General features: G+C 40.0%; 3 protein-coding genes across 5 annotated transcripts; 2 read left to right on the top strand and 1 right to left on the bottom strand.

Annotated features, from left to right (window-relative positions):
* Positions 1–6,699, top strand: nherf4b (NHERF family PDZ scaffold protein 4b). Of its 3 annotated transcripts, none has more exons than XM_023418177.2 (11): positions 1–96; positions 2,345–2,372; positions 3,125–3,189; positions 3,288–3,499; positions 3,599–3,803; positions 3,921–4,057; positions 4,188–4,392; positions 4,474–4,670; positions 5,432–5,641; positions 5,777–5,986; positions 6,104–6,699. In XM_023418177.2, exons 1-11 carry the CDS (start codon positions 63–65, stop codon positions 6,134–6,136), a joined length of 1,536 nt encoding a protein of 511 aa, XP_023273945.1. In that variant the 5' UTR covers positions 1–62; the 3' UTR covers positions 6,137–6,699. The 3 variants fall into 3 exon arrangements, with proteins under 3 accessions (XP_023273945.1, XP_023273944.1, XP_023273946.1); XM_023418176.2 differs by having other exon boundaries at positions 2–96; positions 6,101–6,699; XM_023418178.2 differs by lacking the exon at positions 1–96 and adding an exon at positions 2,063–2,135 and having other exon boundaries at positions 6,101–6,699.
* Positions 6,700–7,478: 779 nt separating this feature from the next.
* atp5mg (ATP synthase membrane subunit g) lies at positions 7,479–9,451 on the top strand. The gene is made up of 3 exons (XM_023418209.2): positions 7,479–7,636; positions 8,057–8,217; positions 9,252–9,451. Exons 1-3 carry the CDS (start codon positions 7,585–7,587, stop codon positions 9,348–9,350), a joined length of 312 nt encoding a protein of 103 aa, XP_023273977.1. The 5' UTR covers positions 7,479–7,584; the 3' UTR covers positions 9,351–9,451.
* A 1,043-nt stretch (positions 9,452–10,494) lies between these two features.
* Positions 10,495–15,539, bottom strand: ftr82 (finTRIM family, member 82). Its single transcript, XM_023418406.2, has 7 exons — positions 14,814–15,539; positions 13,408–13,503; positions 13,020–13,253; positions 12,354–12,513; positions 12,200–12,256; positions 11,920–11,985; positions 10,495–11,816 (listed from the first exon to the last, which is right to left on the bottom strand). Exons 1-7 carry the CDS (start codon positions 15,402–15,404, stop codon positions 11,296–11,298), a joined length of 1,725 nt encoding a protein of 574 aa, XP_023274174.1. The 5' UTR covers positions 15,405–15,539; the 3' UTR covers positions 10,495–11,295.
* Between the last annotated feature and the right edge of the window lie 1,458 nt (positions 15,540–16,997).

The raw sequence follows: 16,997 nt of genomic DNA, 5'->3' as shown, positions 1-16,997 counted from the left end.
AGAGCAAATGCTTGGACGTAGAGGACTCCCACTATTACAGCCCTCTGTGTGGTGCCGACCTGATGGGAAAGAGGCACAACATGAGATCAAGTACAGGTACTAGATTCACACCTTCTGCGCTTATTTCATCTTTGTTTTATTTAAATATTTTATATGAGCTGTGTCATTAATTTTGTCCTTTTGGTTAGTATATTTGATTATATTCTTATGTTTGTTTTTAAATATTTTGAACTTTCTATGTATGTCTTATGCCTGTGCCATGCTTGTGTTCTATTGTGCTCCATACATCTATACATCTGATGAAATAGAGATCTTAAAGTGAATTCTATACATTCTCTTGTTGAACAATCGTTTGGATAGCGCTAACAAATGTTAATTGAAAAGTGACATCTTTAAATGGAAATCATCAGCAGACCGGGTTGAGCGTCAGCTGTTTGTCTTTGTGTGTATCTGGAGGACCACTACGTCCTAGGACATTAAAGGAAAGGTTTATGGTGGGGAAAAACAAACAGTGATCCATTAGCTCCACCGAAGTGCCTGTGGTATAAGCTATCCAGGAGAGGAGGCTGCTCGGCCACGTAGATGTGATGTGAGCCAAGGGTTTCATGTGGGAGTAGAGAGTTAGTGAGTGTGTCGTTGATCACTCACAGATTCTGTGTGTTACATTATCGTAACAGTTTGTTTGGATTTTTACTGTCAGAGAAGCAAGGACTCTTTATCACTGACATGATGAACCACCCAGATCAACAATGTTACACATGAGAGAACAGAGACGGTTTAGTGTGTAGGATGAAAATTCAACCTTTATTTCTACAAGTTAGGTGAGCTGAGAACACGTGGTCTTTTGTGACGAAAGCCATGGTAACAATTTTGCGGAGTAAAACAAACAAAATAGCAAGGATAGGCAGAGTAAAAAAAATATAACAAGGTGACATTTAAGATTAGTTCCATGTCTCCTGCATTTTGCAGTATTGCAGTATCAACCAGTTCCAGGAGTGAGTTAAGTGTGGGCCAAAGTGCCAGAGCAGCAAAGATGAGATATATGAAGACTTACCAACAAGGCTTTATAGATAAATAAGTACTATATGGCTCTCAGACAGGGCTGGCCAGCAAAGTTTATCTTATAGGAGAAGCAGAGTGGTAAAAGAAGTCGGGGGCCTCAACACTTTATCTGACATTCCCATAGTTCAGAGCTGAGAGGAAAACTGCTCTAACAATCCCTTTCCTACAGCTCAGAGATAAGCTGCTCGTGTTTCTGTACAAAAAGCCAAGTTTATCAGCAAGGTTTTCCTTCAAGATATTTAAATGTCATTTTCTCCCTGAGCCAGACGCCAACATATTTGTATTCTGTGACCCTCTCTGTGTTAAACCCACTCAGCTAGGACGTATGTATATTATTGTAAATCTATATTTTTGCATCTGGAGAAATCTCGTTCATTCTCATGAAGTAGTAATCCAAGATAAGAGCATCTTGCAGTGCAGCGAAGGAGGGCTCTCAGAATTTCTCTCAGAATCAGCAACGCAGTATAAAACTGTATCATCTGTGTAAATATGAATTTTACACTCAATAAATTGAAATGAATGAGGTGCTCGGTTAATGAGTCAATAATTTATGTAAGAGGGATGGTTTTTTTTAAAGCCATGCTTAAACAACAAAAAGACATTGCTCACGATGGCCCAGATGTGCCACATTGGAAAAAGCAATGTCTAACAGAATGTTTTGTTTTAGGAAACTTACGTGTATTTTTTGTGACTAGTTATCTATCAGTCAGCATGTTCTGATAAATACTCCCACTCAGTCTTGCTGCTCAAAGCAGACTTATTACAGATGTTGATTTATGTAAAAACGATGCTTGCCTGACTGTTGACAGTTGGCGTGCCAGGTCCTGACAAATTTAGATTCTTTCTCCCAGATGTTTGTAACTTTGAGGACTTTAATGTTCTTTTACTTCCCTCCCCTTTTAGAGAGGCCAAAGACTAGAGATAATCACACAAAGTCGAACCCTGTTTTATGGTGCCTCCGATGTTAGTCATAGTCAGCACATACTGTATGTCCAAGGCTCACACAACAATCTTACTGTTAAGCTGATGCGTCACAGTTTAGTGGACAGAACCACGCAGATGTTCACAGAGCTGTAAGTTCAAATTAATATACCATACTGTGATTTGGTAGTCAATGACAATGTACTGTTTGCATTGCTATTCTACAAAATTTTACTTGCCATCTGTGCCATCAGTTATTATGGAAACTGTATCACATATTACGATCAGTATGGTAAATATGTGTGGAAATGTGTGGGTACGGATCTAAAGCCACTCACTTCGTATGATTTTTATTTTCAAGGTTTGGTGGAAATCATTGGGTTGACAGAGTAAGTATGCTTTTCCTCTAATTGTTTGCACCAATGTTCATACATTTTGAAATACCCTTATAATGTAAAGTTAATGTTAATGTTACAATGATCAGGCACCGAATAGAACAGTTGGATCTTTAGCCTGAAAACCAAATTACAGTGTTCAAGTCTGCCCAAACAAATATCGTATAAATGCTGAGTACACAGAGCTTGACAGAAATTTGGAAAGTTATATCTGACTTGGCATTTTGACTTTTGGAGTACAGTAATCTTTAAGACTTTGGGCCAGAGATAAGACCTGCTATACACAGATAAATGCTTCTGTTACTGATATGATAATGGCGAAGTTGTGCAATTAATATGCAGTAAGTTTTGTAATGTGTTCGTAATTGATGCAATTGAATGATTAATTAAATCAAAATTTAAAAAATAAGTATGGCTTTTAATTGGATCAACCTACAGAGTATTTGTAACATTTAAACAGGTTATTAGAAGAGATTCAACCATTCAGCTGTTGCCCTCACCCTCACCATTAAATGGTTTACTAATTGTTGATCGACTGTTTGCATATACATTGCTGAACACTAGTTGAACATTATATTGTTCAACAAAGACTATAGTGAAATGTAAACTCTCTGTATCTATCCAAATAAAGTGTTAGGGTCATAAACATTAAGAAAGTGGACTTTTCTTCACCTACCAAGTTACAGAAAGTGATGATAGTCATCAGTAACTGAAAGGTTAGATGTCTTCCATCTCTCATTTTGCAGGAAATTCACATTTAATCCTAAAGAGGGAATAGACAACCCAGTGATGGTCATCACAGACGACGCAGGTATCCTGCATGCATAATTTTCCATCTATACCCTGTGTATCCAAAAATGAGGAAAGTCGTCTATGTGTGATAGCGCTTTTCTGTCTCCTCCTGCTCAGACTCCATACCGACACCCAGCCCACGTCTGTGTGCTCTTAAACGACAGGAAGGGGAGTCCTATGGCTTTCATTTGCGAGTGGAGAGGGGGCGTCAGGGTCACATAATCAGAAAGGTGGTGTCAGGGGGAGTGGCTGGGTGCAGTGGTCTTCAAGATGGAGACAGGCTTCTGGAAGTCAACAACTGCTATGTTGACGATGTTCCTCACCCTGAGGTAAGAGGAGCTTCTGACATTATTACAAGGACAGAAACCTCTCTGAAGGACTCATGAGATTCTTACTGGTTCTACTGTGTTTCCCATTTCATGAATAAGGTGGCCAGGAAGATAAAGCTGAGTGGACACCAGTTATATTTATTAGTGTTGGATGGGGAGGAGTATGAGCAGTCTGTGTTGCGAGGCCAAGAGCTCCGAGACCTGGTCAGAGCACACAAGGGCAAGGACGGCAAACCACCCAGACTCTGCCACATCACCAGAGATCCTGTCTCAGGTCTGGGCATTAACTTCTCGCCCGTGGAAGGTAACGCTGCTTCTTGTAATCACAGCAAGTCCAAAGATCAAGATTGGATGTCTAACATGCCTTCAGTTGAAGTCTGTGCAGTGTTATTCACTTGCTCCTCCTGTTTGTGCTCTGTAGGAGAGAAAGGTCGCTTCACCGTGAGCCTGGTGACAGGAGGGGCAGCTGAAAAGGCAGGGGTGTGTAAGGGAGATCGCCTGGTGTGGATAAACGGAGCAACAGTGTCCGACCTCACACACTCAGCACTCAGCAGGATGGTACACAGTCAACCTGCTGAATTTCTCCAAAAATGGCTATTATTAAAAAAGAAAGCACACACACAGACAACACAGAGATGAGATTTATATCCAGCCTTGTCTAATAATAATAAATAATGTTTTGCTGTAGATGAAAAAATGTGGCAATCACATCACCATCCTGGTGATTGACAGTGAGAGTGAGAAGAACTACATGCGACAGAGGATGCCTATCCTACCCACCATGGCTGTTCCACATAACCTGCCTCATAGGGCCAGAAAACTCCACCTGGTCTCTGGGCCTGAGGGCTACGGCTTCCTCCTTCGGCTGGAGAAGACGCCAGCAGGACGCACATGTAAGAGACAAAAAGAGTGCAAATCTTAAAACACAAGCATTCTAAGCATTAAATACATTTCTGTGTATTTTTGAACAACAGCTCATGTTCTGCGTGAGATGGACAGAGACGGTCCAGCAGAAAGGGCAGGTATGCAGGACGGGGAGCTGCTGCTGGAGATCAATGGAGAGTCAGTGGAGACACTGACGCACGAGGAGATTGTGGACAGAGTGAGACAGAATAAACAACAGGTTACCTTCACCATCATCACTTCCCAGGGGCTCGAGTTTTACACCCAGGTGGGCATCACCAAAACTGTTTTATATGTTTTACAGGGGTGAGAAGAGTACTGGAAAATTGTACCCAAGTAAAAGTATTTTAGAAATATTTACTCAAATAGAAGCAAAATTACTTGTGGAAAAATGCACTTAGATAAAAGTGAAGTGAAGTCAGTTAAAATGTCCTCTGAGTAAACAATGTGAAAAAATATTTTATTGTGATAATAATGTTATATGAACTTTATTGAAATTGAAATTTATTGTTGTATTTGAAGTTCCTGCTCTGCTCTGAGAGCATCGACCTCCATTATTGGACGTGCTCAAACGCAAGGGACTCCTTTTACCTGATTACATTACATTACACATTTTATTGTCTTCTAACTGTGTGGCATTTTATTATTCTATCTTTACTATTTTGTCTTCATTTTTATTAGATTTTTAATATCCTGCCTTTTATTTCTTGTTTTACTCACTTTAATACTCTATCATTATCTTTCCAGTCTTCAGTGTTTCCTCAGTGCAAATTTGCGAGATTGATGGCGTTTCCTCAGATCCTGTTATTATTGTCTTATTTTTTTATTGTTTTTATTTATTATTCGATCATTTATTGTTCTGTGTGTAAATGTGTGTGTGTGATGATGGTTCTTAACCCTGAGATTTCAGACCCCATGGGCACATTCAAGTCAGCAGTGTGGCAACATTTCTAAATATGAATCCATATCTAAACATAATTTTCATTCAGTTAAGGATAAGTATTTATTTTCTTCATTTCGTTTCTGTAGTTGGGTCTATCACCTCTTCTCTTCTGTGAGGATGCTGCAGCTGAGAAAGAAGAGGAGAGCAGTGCACCTGCCTCTGAGGCAGAGAAGTCAGTACAAAAGGAAATGGATGGCTCGTGCAAGTCTAGACTCTGTTCTCTCCGAAAAGGCCCTTTGGGGTTTGGCTTTAATCTGGGTTGTGTCCCAGAGAATCCTGGGACTTTCATCAGCCAGGTGGGTGATGACATATTTTATTGCCCTTAGTCAACATTACCTTGTTACTGAGGCACAAAGAACAAGAAGAGAACAGCTCAGGATATTATGTTTTCTTGTCAAATGTTGTGGTAGATTGAATTTTCTCTCTTGCAGGTGGCTTTTGGTGGCTCTGGGCAGAGTGCAGGACTACTTGTGGGTGATGTGGTGATGGAGGTCAATGGAGACAATGTGGAGGACAAATATCTGGAAGATGTGATTATGCTTGTGAAGGAAGGAGGATCTTTTCTTTCACTATCAGTGATGGATAAGACTAGCTATAACAAGATGAAGCAGACTGACACACCAACCAGAAATGTCACTGAGGTAAAAAAAAAAAGAAGAAAAGATTACACAGTGTATACTACACAATCTTTTTTACATATTCATCACTTCAACAATGACCACTATCTTCACCATATTATCTCATTTGTATCTCAGCAGAAGGAAGACAACAATGAGATATCATGGTTGTGAGCAACAAAGACACATCATTCTGAAGACATTCTCCCATCCCATATGTCTACTGAGGAGACTTCAAACTGGGCTGAACAAGAAAAAACAAATATTATTAACTTATTGGCAAAGAGTTTGTTAATCTAATCAGGGTTTCACAAAGGAGAAAAAAGATAAATGAAACTGTAAATGTGTATTTGCATATGATATGGAAATGTCTTTTTGGTTTGGTATTATACTGCACAGCTAGAGATGTTGAACATTTTGTCTGCCACATATGAGCTCAATCAGATAAAGCAGAATAGATTAAATGCTCCAGATCTTAAAGCACCATGATAAACTAAATTTCCTATTGTACTGAGATGAAAAGAAACCAGTGGGTGTGTGTTTGAGCAGAAAAAACATTTGGAAAACTACTATTACTATGATTCTTTAGAAAATGAACAGCAGTTATATAAAGTATTGATGATAAATAGGGAAAAACACTGGTATGGCCAACTAATACTATGTAAAATAAAATTGTAAGTGTATGTGTTTTACGTATTATTTATATGTAATTTAAATGAAATAAAATGTTCGATGAATTTTCTTGACTGCAATTTGTAATCTTACCTATATGTCTCTGAATATTCACCCTTTGTTTGCTATGTTGAAAAAATGAAAAATGATACAGCCTAATATATAACAGAAGACTTAAAAGGGCTGTGCGAAAAGACATAATGCAAGTGTCTAAACAAAAATGAAAGTGTTGATGTGCAAAATGTCAGTGTTTTAGCAGAATTTATGTAGCTATTGATGAACATTTTCATGGAACTGAACAGATCTACTCTAATAGAGCATGACATTACTTGGTGGCAGTGAGATCTGAGAGCTGCGATGTGACCCGATCACGCCCTGATGTGACATGTACCTTCTCCAACCTAAGTACAGTCTTATGATTGTTCCTTTTATCCGTTTACCAGTTATGAGTCATGGAAAGTTTAAACCTGAATATATATTCTTATAAAATGCCTATCACTCATAAACTCACTTACATAAACTTTTATCCATATTACTCTAATTAATGTTCCTATCAATTATCTGGAGCCTTGACGTAAAATACCCAACAAACAACACTCTCATGGTCTGGTTCACTGCACCCTCTGGTGACCGTATGGCAAAAATGTAGCTTGTACGTTAGCATCCAATTAGCTATCAACTGTTGGATTCTGTAATTGAACCGCAATAGACTGTAGGGAGAGTGGGAATAAAATTATATTGAAATTCTGGAAACGTCAGGATGCTATGACCCGCTTTTACATGAAATATTGTATTGTAAACCATAACTGTACATAGAGGTCTTACCTCTCAGGGTATTTCTGTACAGGCACTTGTGTGGTCAGCTGTACTCTGGGGTCCTTCCACTGGAGGTGACATTCAGTCGGCTAGCAGGAACAGGGGGAGCGGTTAGCATCGACAAACATTTCAACATGGCACAGGCAGTGCAAAAACTGGTCGCTAAAGTACCCACGCTGGTCGGCGGTAAGTCCGTTTGTTGTATAATTCTAATATTTTATAATGTGTTTAATAATAGAGAACTAAGTCGTAGTTAGAGTAATTTGTATTGACAAGACGTAGCTAGGCCGTCGCTGTCAGTCAGTTGCACCGCGACCCAGCCATCAACAGAATGAAGTGGACGTAACGTTAGCTAATGTTGTCTGGAGTGAAAAAACACTTAATTGACATTTCGTGTTTTCATGCTTATCTTACTAAATTGTTGTGTGGCTAGCTAGCACGAGTGACTTGTATTGTTTACACTCATTGACCATTAGCCATTTAGCTAAGTAGCTAATGCGGGTAGCATAGAGGGAGCTCTGCTTCAGCTCAAAGCTAACTTTTGGAGCAGTAGTGCAAAGTAACACCAGAGGCGTGCAGTAATTGTTATATTTTATCTTCTTCTAGCCGCTGTCACCTACTCCAAACCTCGGCTAGCAACCTTCTGGCACTATGCCCGTGTTGAACTTGTCCCCCCAACCCCTGCCGAGATCCCCAAGGCCATCGAGGGAGCCACAAACCTCATCAAGGGTGTACAGACAGGACGTCTCGGTCAAACCACAGTGAAGGTGTGTTATTGTTAATGTGTTATTACCTCTCAGACGGACAATATATATTTTATATATGTGCACAATTCACACCCTCAAATGATATCAACTCGCTGTCAGTCTCCATTGACTGGTTTACAATATTTCACGTATTTTTTATCAAACCGTAATGATATGGCTCATTATTAGAAATTTCAATACATAAAAGTGGATACTTTCTGATGTCATATTAGGGAAACGTCTTCAATGCTGTATTACCATAAGGGTTTGACTGCCATGGTGAACAGTAACTAGTATGCAGTTTGTTGAGCAACAGTTTTCTTTAATTGTAAATGTCATAAAGCTTCAGAAAAAAATCACTTAAAAGGCAAACCATATTACTCGCATATCCTAAATACAGTCTAGCTGTGCAAATATTTTTAGTTTTAATTGTCAACTTTAACTGACATTGCAATGTCAGTTAACACTGAAAAATAACAACACTGAAAAATAACATTGTATTATTGAATTGTGATTGGTAAAATACGATTGTCCTCCAGAAAGAATGTCCTGCTCACACAGAGACCTCCCTGAGAACAGTTTTCTTTCTTTAAACTTTGATTAAAAATTGTCGTGGAACCCAAAATCTTAGCAATACAGCTAAGATAAAATTCAGCAGTAATCAGAAATGCATATTGATCATTATCCCTGATGAAGGAAGTTTGATAATTTATTATTTTATTTGATGTCTCTGCAACAGCTCACAATAACCCATTAGTAACATTTTGATGTCAATCTAGATGTGAAAAGTCCTAAAATTCAATTTGCCCATGACACAAAAGATTTCTGGCAAAGAAATTGATGAATCATTGCATGTTCAAAAAAGGCATTGAAGCAAATTCATCAGTATTATTCTCTTTTCATTGATATCGTTAATATTATACAAAGTGGAAACATGATTAAATAATCCACAAGGAAAACCATGACAGTAACATTATCACCAGTGGCAAATACCACATTTTACTCGATACCTTTATCCAGAGGGAAATCAAAGTCAAGTTTTTGTTTCTTCACAGGATGCTGTCAGGAATGGACTGGTGGCCACTGAAGTGTTGATGTGGTTCTACATTGGAGAGTGCATTGGCAAGGGAGGCATCGTTGGCTATAATGTCTGAATTTTGGACTGTCATGTTTTTTTTTTTCTCTTGAGCGTTGTATGCTCAACTTCCTGCAAGAATCCTGGGAACCAATAAATAGATGTCTATTGTTAAAGTGACTACAGTGTTGTTTTCTGACTCCTTGCTTTCTCTGTATAATGGATTGTTTTTTGGTTGTATTTTATAGATTTCCATTTTCATATAGCATGTAAGCGCTTGTGCTTGACACATGGCAGTAAACAGCTAAAGGAAATAAGAATAATAAAGGTATGAAGTACTTTCTCCTCCCAAGAGCTATAATAATAAGTGTTTTTTAGTTCATACTTTTGACGTGTCACTTTAGAAAAAGCTCAGGTGTAAATGATGAAATGAATATGGATTCTGTTTAGCTGCTTCAGTTTCAGAAGCTTGGTATTGTGATAAGTTAAAATCTCTGCTGTGGAAATGTCCTGTAGGTTAATGGTGAGATCATTATTAGACAAACTCAGTATGTCACAACGATTACTTTATGGATCGGTGTGCACATCAAAAATTGAATCGCATCCTGTAGAAAATGAGTCTGAAAATGTGTGTTGTCACTCTTCATTTGACTCATGCTCGATAATGTCCTAAATTTTTTTGGATTGAATTTTTTCTTGACCATGTTTTTGCAGTGAAGAAAAAAAGAAACTGATTGTTTACTGACATATGCACATTTGAAGATGCAGTCGGAACACAACAGCGTTACCGGCCATAGTCAGTGGTCATTACATTTTTATTTCATTTCAGTTCCCCTAATCAACCAACAGAGGGAGCCCTGAGTATTGTCAGTGTTCAAATGGTGATGGTGCTCCTATTTATTTCAGAGCAGGTGTCTTGCTGATTCACAGTTACGTGTGATTATAAATAGGATGGTTCACATACCAATTAAATAATTTAAGATAAATTTGAAAATGTATATCTGTTTATATGGATAATTTGTAAGGATTGAAACTTTCTAGTCCTTTAAGACACAAACAAGTAGTGTCATTTCCTTATTTATATCTATATAAAACAAAACCTATCATTTCTAATCAGTTAAGTTATTTAATTTGCCAATATAGTGTATATATAACACCCTTTGGCCCAGTCCTAATGTTCTTATGGAAAAACAGATAAATAATCTCAAAAACACAACAATCTCTTCATTTATTTAGCTCTTTATTTCGAACTATCAATGAATAATTTTGTTACAAAACAAGTCTTTTCTGGAAACAGTTATACTCTGTTTGGCCTTTATATAAGTAAACATACACAAAATTAAATAAGGGTTAGTTCAAGTGAAAAAAAAAACTGTAAGGACTTTCAGCAACTGATATGACAACAGATAATATCACAACATGAAATGACTGAAATATTCTGAATGTAATGCACCAACATGAGCGTCATTGTAATACTTAAAATTCATTATGCAATAATATTGGCCTACAGTGAAATGACCTATCATCAGAAAACATACCTCAGGGTACAGTCATTATGAATTAAAATATGTCATACACTTAATGAAATAATAATTGTGGGTAATTCTAAAAATGTAATGGTATTATATTTCCTGTGGGAATATATAACGTTTACAGATTTAGCTCATGTATACTGACATGTTAGAAAATTATCCAGCAGTTACTATCAGAAGCCTGAAGGGATAACACTTTCTTGATATTGTGATTATGCAGTAATTACGTATTTCAATAAGATCTTAGAAAATGTGATTTGACAGCAGAATGCAAAACATAGTATGTGATGTGTGGGGTTAAAAAAGTATATACACATTTGGAAGTAACTTTTTTCTAAAAAAAAAAAGAAAAAGCAATAAAACTTAATTTATGTGGTTTGGTACAGTGTGAAAATTTAGCAAAAATATATATTCCAAAAGCATTGCTGTATAGTATAAGAAACAAATGCAAAATATTCTCAGATCTTCAAATGAGAGCTGAAACATCGATGATCACTTGATATTGCAGATCTTGACTGAGGTTCCAACTCCAAAGCCCGGATAGAGGGGCTCAACAAACGTGGTCTCAAACCTGTGCAGGAGGGTCATGGTGTTGCTTATGCTATAAAACGCCAGCACACCTGCAGTGTGGTCCAGGTACACGCCTATCCTGGGGGAGTGGGGGCCATTGACGGCTTTGTCCACACGGTTGTGCCAGGCAGAGTAACCTGTGTCAGAACAGAGGAGACTCCAGGATTTGTCGTTGTAGCCCAGGAGACAAAGCGAGCCTTTGCCTTTTCGGCTGATGCTTCTGTAGGCCACTCCGATGGAGAACTCCCCGCTCCACTCGATCTCCCAGTAGAAGCGGCCTCCAGAGAGGGACTCCCGGCAGAGCACCTGGGCAAAGCTGTCAAACCGCTCTTGGTTGTCTCCGTAGGGCTGCAGGTCCCTGGTGCGGATGACTTTTCTGCTGTTTTCAGAGATGAACAGCTCCTTGTAGGCTGTAATGTGGTCTAATTTCAGCTGGCAGAAGTCTACGGGAAGAAGAATCAACACATTTCATAGAATTTATTAGGTGAATTAATTGTGTTAGGCTTGAAATTGTTCCATTTCTTGTAAATACACCAGATAACTTACATTTCACAAAATCTGCTCTGCTCTTTGGCTCTGGAGGTGGAGAGTTGTTCACTATCATTTCTTTACCTGCAGATGAAGAAACGCTGCGTTAAATCAGTGCAAACTGCATACACCCACACACATGCCTTTAACTCTTTTGTTTGTGTGTTTTTGCAGGGTTTATAACAATGCAAATGCTTTTATGGTTTGCATCTAACACTCTCAGGAAACTGCACTGTCAACATGAGTGATAATTAACCTCCTACAGTCTTATATTACTATATGACGTGATGGCGCTCACCTCTGCTCCTTCTGTCCAACGTTCGACTTGCTGTAGTGTAGACTGGTACCTCATTCACTGCAAGACATAACACATTCATAATTAGTAAATTGAGGTTTTTGGTGTTTTAAGCCCAGTATGTACGATGGTTGTGTTTCTGCTGCTGAGGTCAGACCTGACTTGGAGATCTTAAGCAGCTCCTCTCTGCCAAACTCTTCAAGGCGTTCCTTGATCTCAGCAACAGCTTTCCTCACATTCCCGAAGGAAAAGTCAGGGTTGACTGTCACTTTGGGTAAGAAGCCATCGTCAGTGGGAGTGCAGAGGTAATTGAAGTTCTGATGGGAAAAGAAAAGCAAGTGTTGTGAGGAGCATGAATGAATATTAACATGAACTATCACAAAATGTTTTAAAGCAGGAAGTCTGTTGATCAAGTGTTGGATTGTCACCAACTATTTTTACATTGAAATGGAAATGGAACATGGAAATTTGAGCATTTTGAAAACACTTCAGATCTATATTCTTATAATATATCAAAGTGCTGTCTCTGAAGAAAGGACTTTGGTCTTTACAGTGTCATCATGTACATGGGCAACCCGTTAAGTAACAAGAAGTCTCATGAAAAGCCACACCCACATGTACTAATTACTTCAGTGTGTGATAATGACTGATGTTCGGCCTAATTAAGATTAAAAATGCAAAGTTGTGTTAAAGAATTCACAGATTTATGGTGTCAGTGTGCTGCCTTATATGTATGGTGAGACCACCAGTTAACCGTAGCACCATAAAATGACAACTCCAGGTGTATTTCTTCTTAAACAGTCGCTCTAAAACCGCGTGTTACCTGCAGAAAGTGGATGTGGTCCTCAGTGCTGTAAAGCTGCTTAAGCCCCGACTCCTTTTTCTTCAGTTCATCGATCTCTTGTTCCAGCCGCTCGATCAAAGCCTCGGCCTGGTTGAAAGCAGCCTTCTCGTTGATTCCAATCAGCTTGGTCACCTCTGACCTCATCCTCTCAATGGAGCGGATCATGTCCTCGAACATCTTCTGGCTGTCCACCATGGCTCTCTGGGCTGAATTCTGGACAGAACACACACAGAGGAGTCAGTACTTTATAGAAGCAGCTGCCACTATGGTTTGATCCATGATGAGCGACAGTCATGGTAGACATCTTTTAGAGATTCCTTTGTTTTCTGTCATAATCAGAGACTGCTTCTCGGTAGAAATACCTTACCTTCAGTGAATCCACTGCAGTCTTCAGTTCCTCCAGCTCCTTCACCCTCTCCTGGCATTTTTGTTTAATCTCAGCTTGGGAGACTCCCAATAGTTTCTGCAGAAAACAGACAGTATTACACCACTATGTATTTCCCCATGTTTTCTTACAAGAACTCCCACACTGATAGTTGAACTTGCTTCTTTCCAATTTATTATGCAGTGTTACAATTTCTGATCGTAAAGTTGCATTAAATCAGCTGAATAAGATGCTGATTTAATGTACGAGGTATAAAGCCTCATATCTGTTGGCTTGGTGCAAACATTCTTTCTCATCAAGGGATATCTGGAGAGGCCCTTCGGCATGTCTAATAAACCCTACTCAAAGAATCTTCTTAATACGACCAGCTTTTATCTCAGAGGGAGAGGGGAGAAAAAATCTGTAATGGAATTCAGGCCATGTCAGGAATGTGAGTCTACCGCTGCCTGACTTTTAAAGAGATGTTTCAAGGTGCACACAGCACTGACATGCAGAATAGAGGGCTTCTAATTCAGCTTTTACTCAAGCCCACCAGCCCATTCTTCAAGATAAGCTTGAGGAATGTGGGGAATCTAGGGTGGGGGGGGTTGAACATGAGAGGGGGGGAGGGGAGCGAGTGGGAGATGGAGTGAGATGTGTGAGAATAAGGTTGTAAATCTTTGGATGAGAGAAACCAGGCTCCTCGTGTTGTAAAGAAAACAGTAGGACGAATTATTACTTCATCATTATAAAAATCCTGGAGTCCATATTCCTGGGTGTCATAAAAACACTCCTTCCAAATTACTCATGTACAACAACTGTAATTACACTCAACAGATTTACTCTACATTGTTTTCCGGGCTGCCTGGCTGGTGCGTCATTTGAATGTCAATTACCATGCTTTGCAACACAGTGACTGGTTGCTCATGAGGTGTGGAAGGCCATGACTGTCTGACATTCCAGTATCATTACAGACCCACTCCCACAGGTGGGAACCAGTGCAGCAGGAGGAAGCCTACAGTTTCTGTGTATCTATCCCACAGCTGGAACACCACATTCTCTCAAAAGCGGCTTTCAGAGGCGATAACTATAAGACACTCCCCCCAGCCTCCGCACAGCTAATCAGAGAGCTGGATTTGTTTTGGCGGTGAATGCCTGCCAGGCTAGCTGATAGCACTGGCGAAATGGGTCAAAGTCCAACCACCAGTTGTAGCACACGGAAAGGAGCTGGGCAAAACACCCTGTTTGCTTAAACTCAAGTTACTCTAACTCCAACATGAAGTCAGACTCTCACTCTCTGAGCAGCTGAATGAAAGTGATTTTTCTAACAGGTGAAAAATACTGTTCTGTGCCGTTGAGTATCTAAACTATTAAAAGGAATCACTAACAGAGATAGGAGCATTTCTTACCTGTTTCTCACCCCTCTCTGCCTCAGCAGAGACAATGTCATGGCCCCTGTGCTCACTGACTGTGCAGATAGCACAGATACACATCTGGTCTGTTCGACAGAAAAGCTCCAGGGACTTCTGGTGCTGCGGGCAGATTTTCCTGTCCAGGTTTCCCAGCTCATCCACCAGCTTGTGCCGTTTGAATGTGGCTGATTCATAGTGAGGCTTCAGGTGCTTCTCGCAGTAGGACGCCAGACAGTTCAGGCAGGACTTCACAGCCTTAAATTTCTTCCCAGTACAGAAGTCACAGGGGACGTCACTTGGTCCAGCGTAGGCATTCCCCTGAGACATGTTGAGGTTGAGGTTCAGACCGCTCTTCTTGATCTTCTCAGCCACCATGCTCAGAGTGGCATTGGGCCGCAGCACAGGCCTTTGGGTGAATGTGATCTTACACTGGGGACAAATGTAAATCCCTGTGTAGTCAGCCTCGTTCCAGTAGCCGCTGATGCAGTCCATACAGTAACTGTGGCCACAGGGTATAGCCACAGGATCCCTCAGAAGGTTCAGACACAGGGAGCAGCTGAAGTAATCTGGAGAAGTGTGATCAGCCATTGTGATGGGCTCAAAACACAGTCAGACCTGTGGGAACAGACAGAGAGAATGGAGAGCCAGAAGCAGATAGAGATTTTGTCGACTGTGCCCGGGAGCCCGCCCTCAAGAGTTTGGAACAGCCTGCCAGAGACAGGACCTACTTGTATTTCTGAATTCCAGAGGTTATTGATTGAAAGCAGACAAGGCCCTCCCCCTGTGCTGTGAGTATATCGAGCCCTGCCCAGTTTAGATAAGCAGGTTGAGCAAGGAAGGAGAGGGAGAAAGGGAGAGAGAGAGAGAGAGAGCAAGAGAGAGAGAGAGAGAGAGAGAGAGAGAGAGAAAGGGCGGGCAGACAGGAGAGGAGAGAGAGAGGGAGAGAGAGAGAGAGAGAAAACAGACTGAAAGAAAGAGAATGAATGAAATGTGAAAAGCAGAAGGAGTGAAAACTAATGTGCAAGAACACACTTCCATTTTCCCTGCAGTTTCCTTTATTCTTGAATTTCTCATGTGGCTCATCTGTGGATGTATTGCGCACACACTTCTCGGCAGCTGTATTTCCACCTATTGTTGTCAGACAGAATCGCCATTGTCTCAAACCGGTTATAGTCCGACAAACATCAATGCGACCTAAGGTACTGTAGGAATTTAAGGGACCACCCAATAAACAAACAGAGACACTCTGAGCTCGAGCAGAGTTTCTGAGTAATTTTCTAACATCGCTGCTCGCTTCTTTTATCACCAACAACTTGTTTAAAAGTTTAACTTGCTGTAGGTGGTTTGTCCAAGAGCAGGAGTTCAGAGTTGTGGTGTTTACACTATGACCAGTCAAACCAGTCCAGCTACATGTACAAGTCAATTTGTAACTGTAGATATGCATCTGTTTGTGCAGCAGAAAGAAAACGTCATGCTTCAGACACAAAAATGAAACACACATGCACACGTACGCGTGCACGAACACACAACATTCCTGTCTGTTCCAGGTGTGTTGTTGCAGTGGGTGTTTCACATATTTGTGTCACGAGTTATGATTCTTTTTTTTCCCATTCTTTTCATTTTTCATCACCTATTGTAGTGTTATTTAAAACCAGCTAAAGGGGAAAAACTTCTGGAGATCCTGAGTGTGTCTGCAACATGAAGTGTCTGCTGACATCATAGCCTCTCATTAGCATTTCAATTGGGCCTCGTCTCCTGGTTTCCACCAAAACTACTGCCCCGTTTACAGTCTGTTGCTCAGGATTACTTTGAAAATCCCAACTGTAAAGGAACTTTTGTTTTGCTTTCTCGTGTACTTTGCATTTACTGCCTTCATCCAGAATCATGTAGGACAAAGATAAGTGTTCATTTAAGGTTGTAAAAACTAAACCTCCACCTTCAATTCATATCTTGTCCTACCTCATACTCCGTGGTTCTACTTCATAGTTTCACCTCTCCATATTTGGTCTGGTTTCTGATAAGCCAGTTTTTCCTTCCTTCCTCCAGAGTGAAGGGAGCACTCTGTGCTTACAGATTAACTGCCCGTCAGTGGCAAAGATCAAGGGACAAAACTTTGAATCTGGTTTTATATGAGATTCAAACACATGATGGAAAAACGAAGACTATACAGTGCACATTTAT

Source organism: Seriola lalandi, unplaced genomic scaffold (genome assembly GCF_002814215.2).
Source record: "Seriola lalandi dorsalis isolate HSWRI2012SDOR001 ecotype SW California unplaced genomic scaffold, Sedor1 jcf7180002054581, whole genome shotgun sequence".
NCBI lineage: Eukaryota > Metazoa > Chordata > Actinopteri > Carangiformes > Carangidae > Seriola > Seriola lalandi.
The sequence above is the reverse complement of the archived record's forward strand: the minus strand, read 5'-3'. Positions and strand labels throughout refer to the sequence as shown.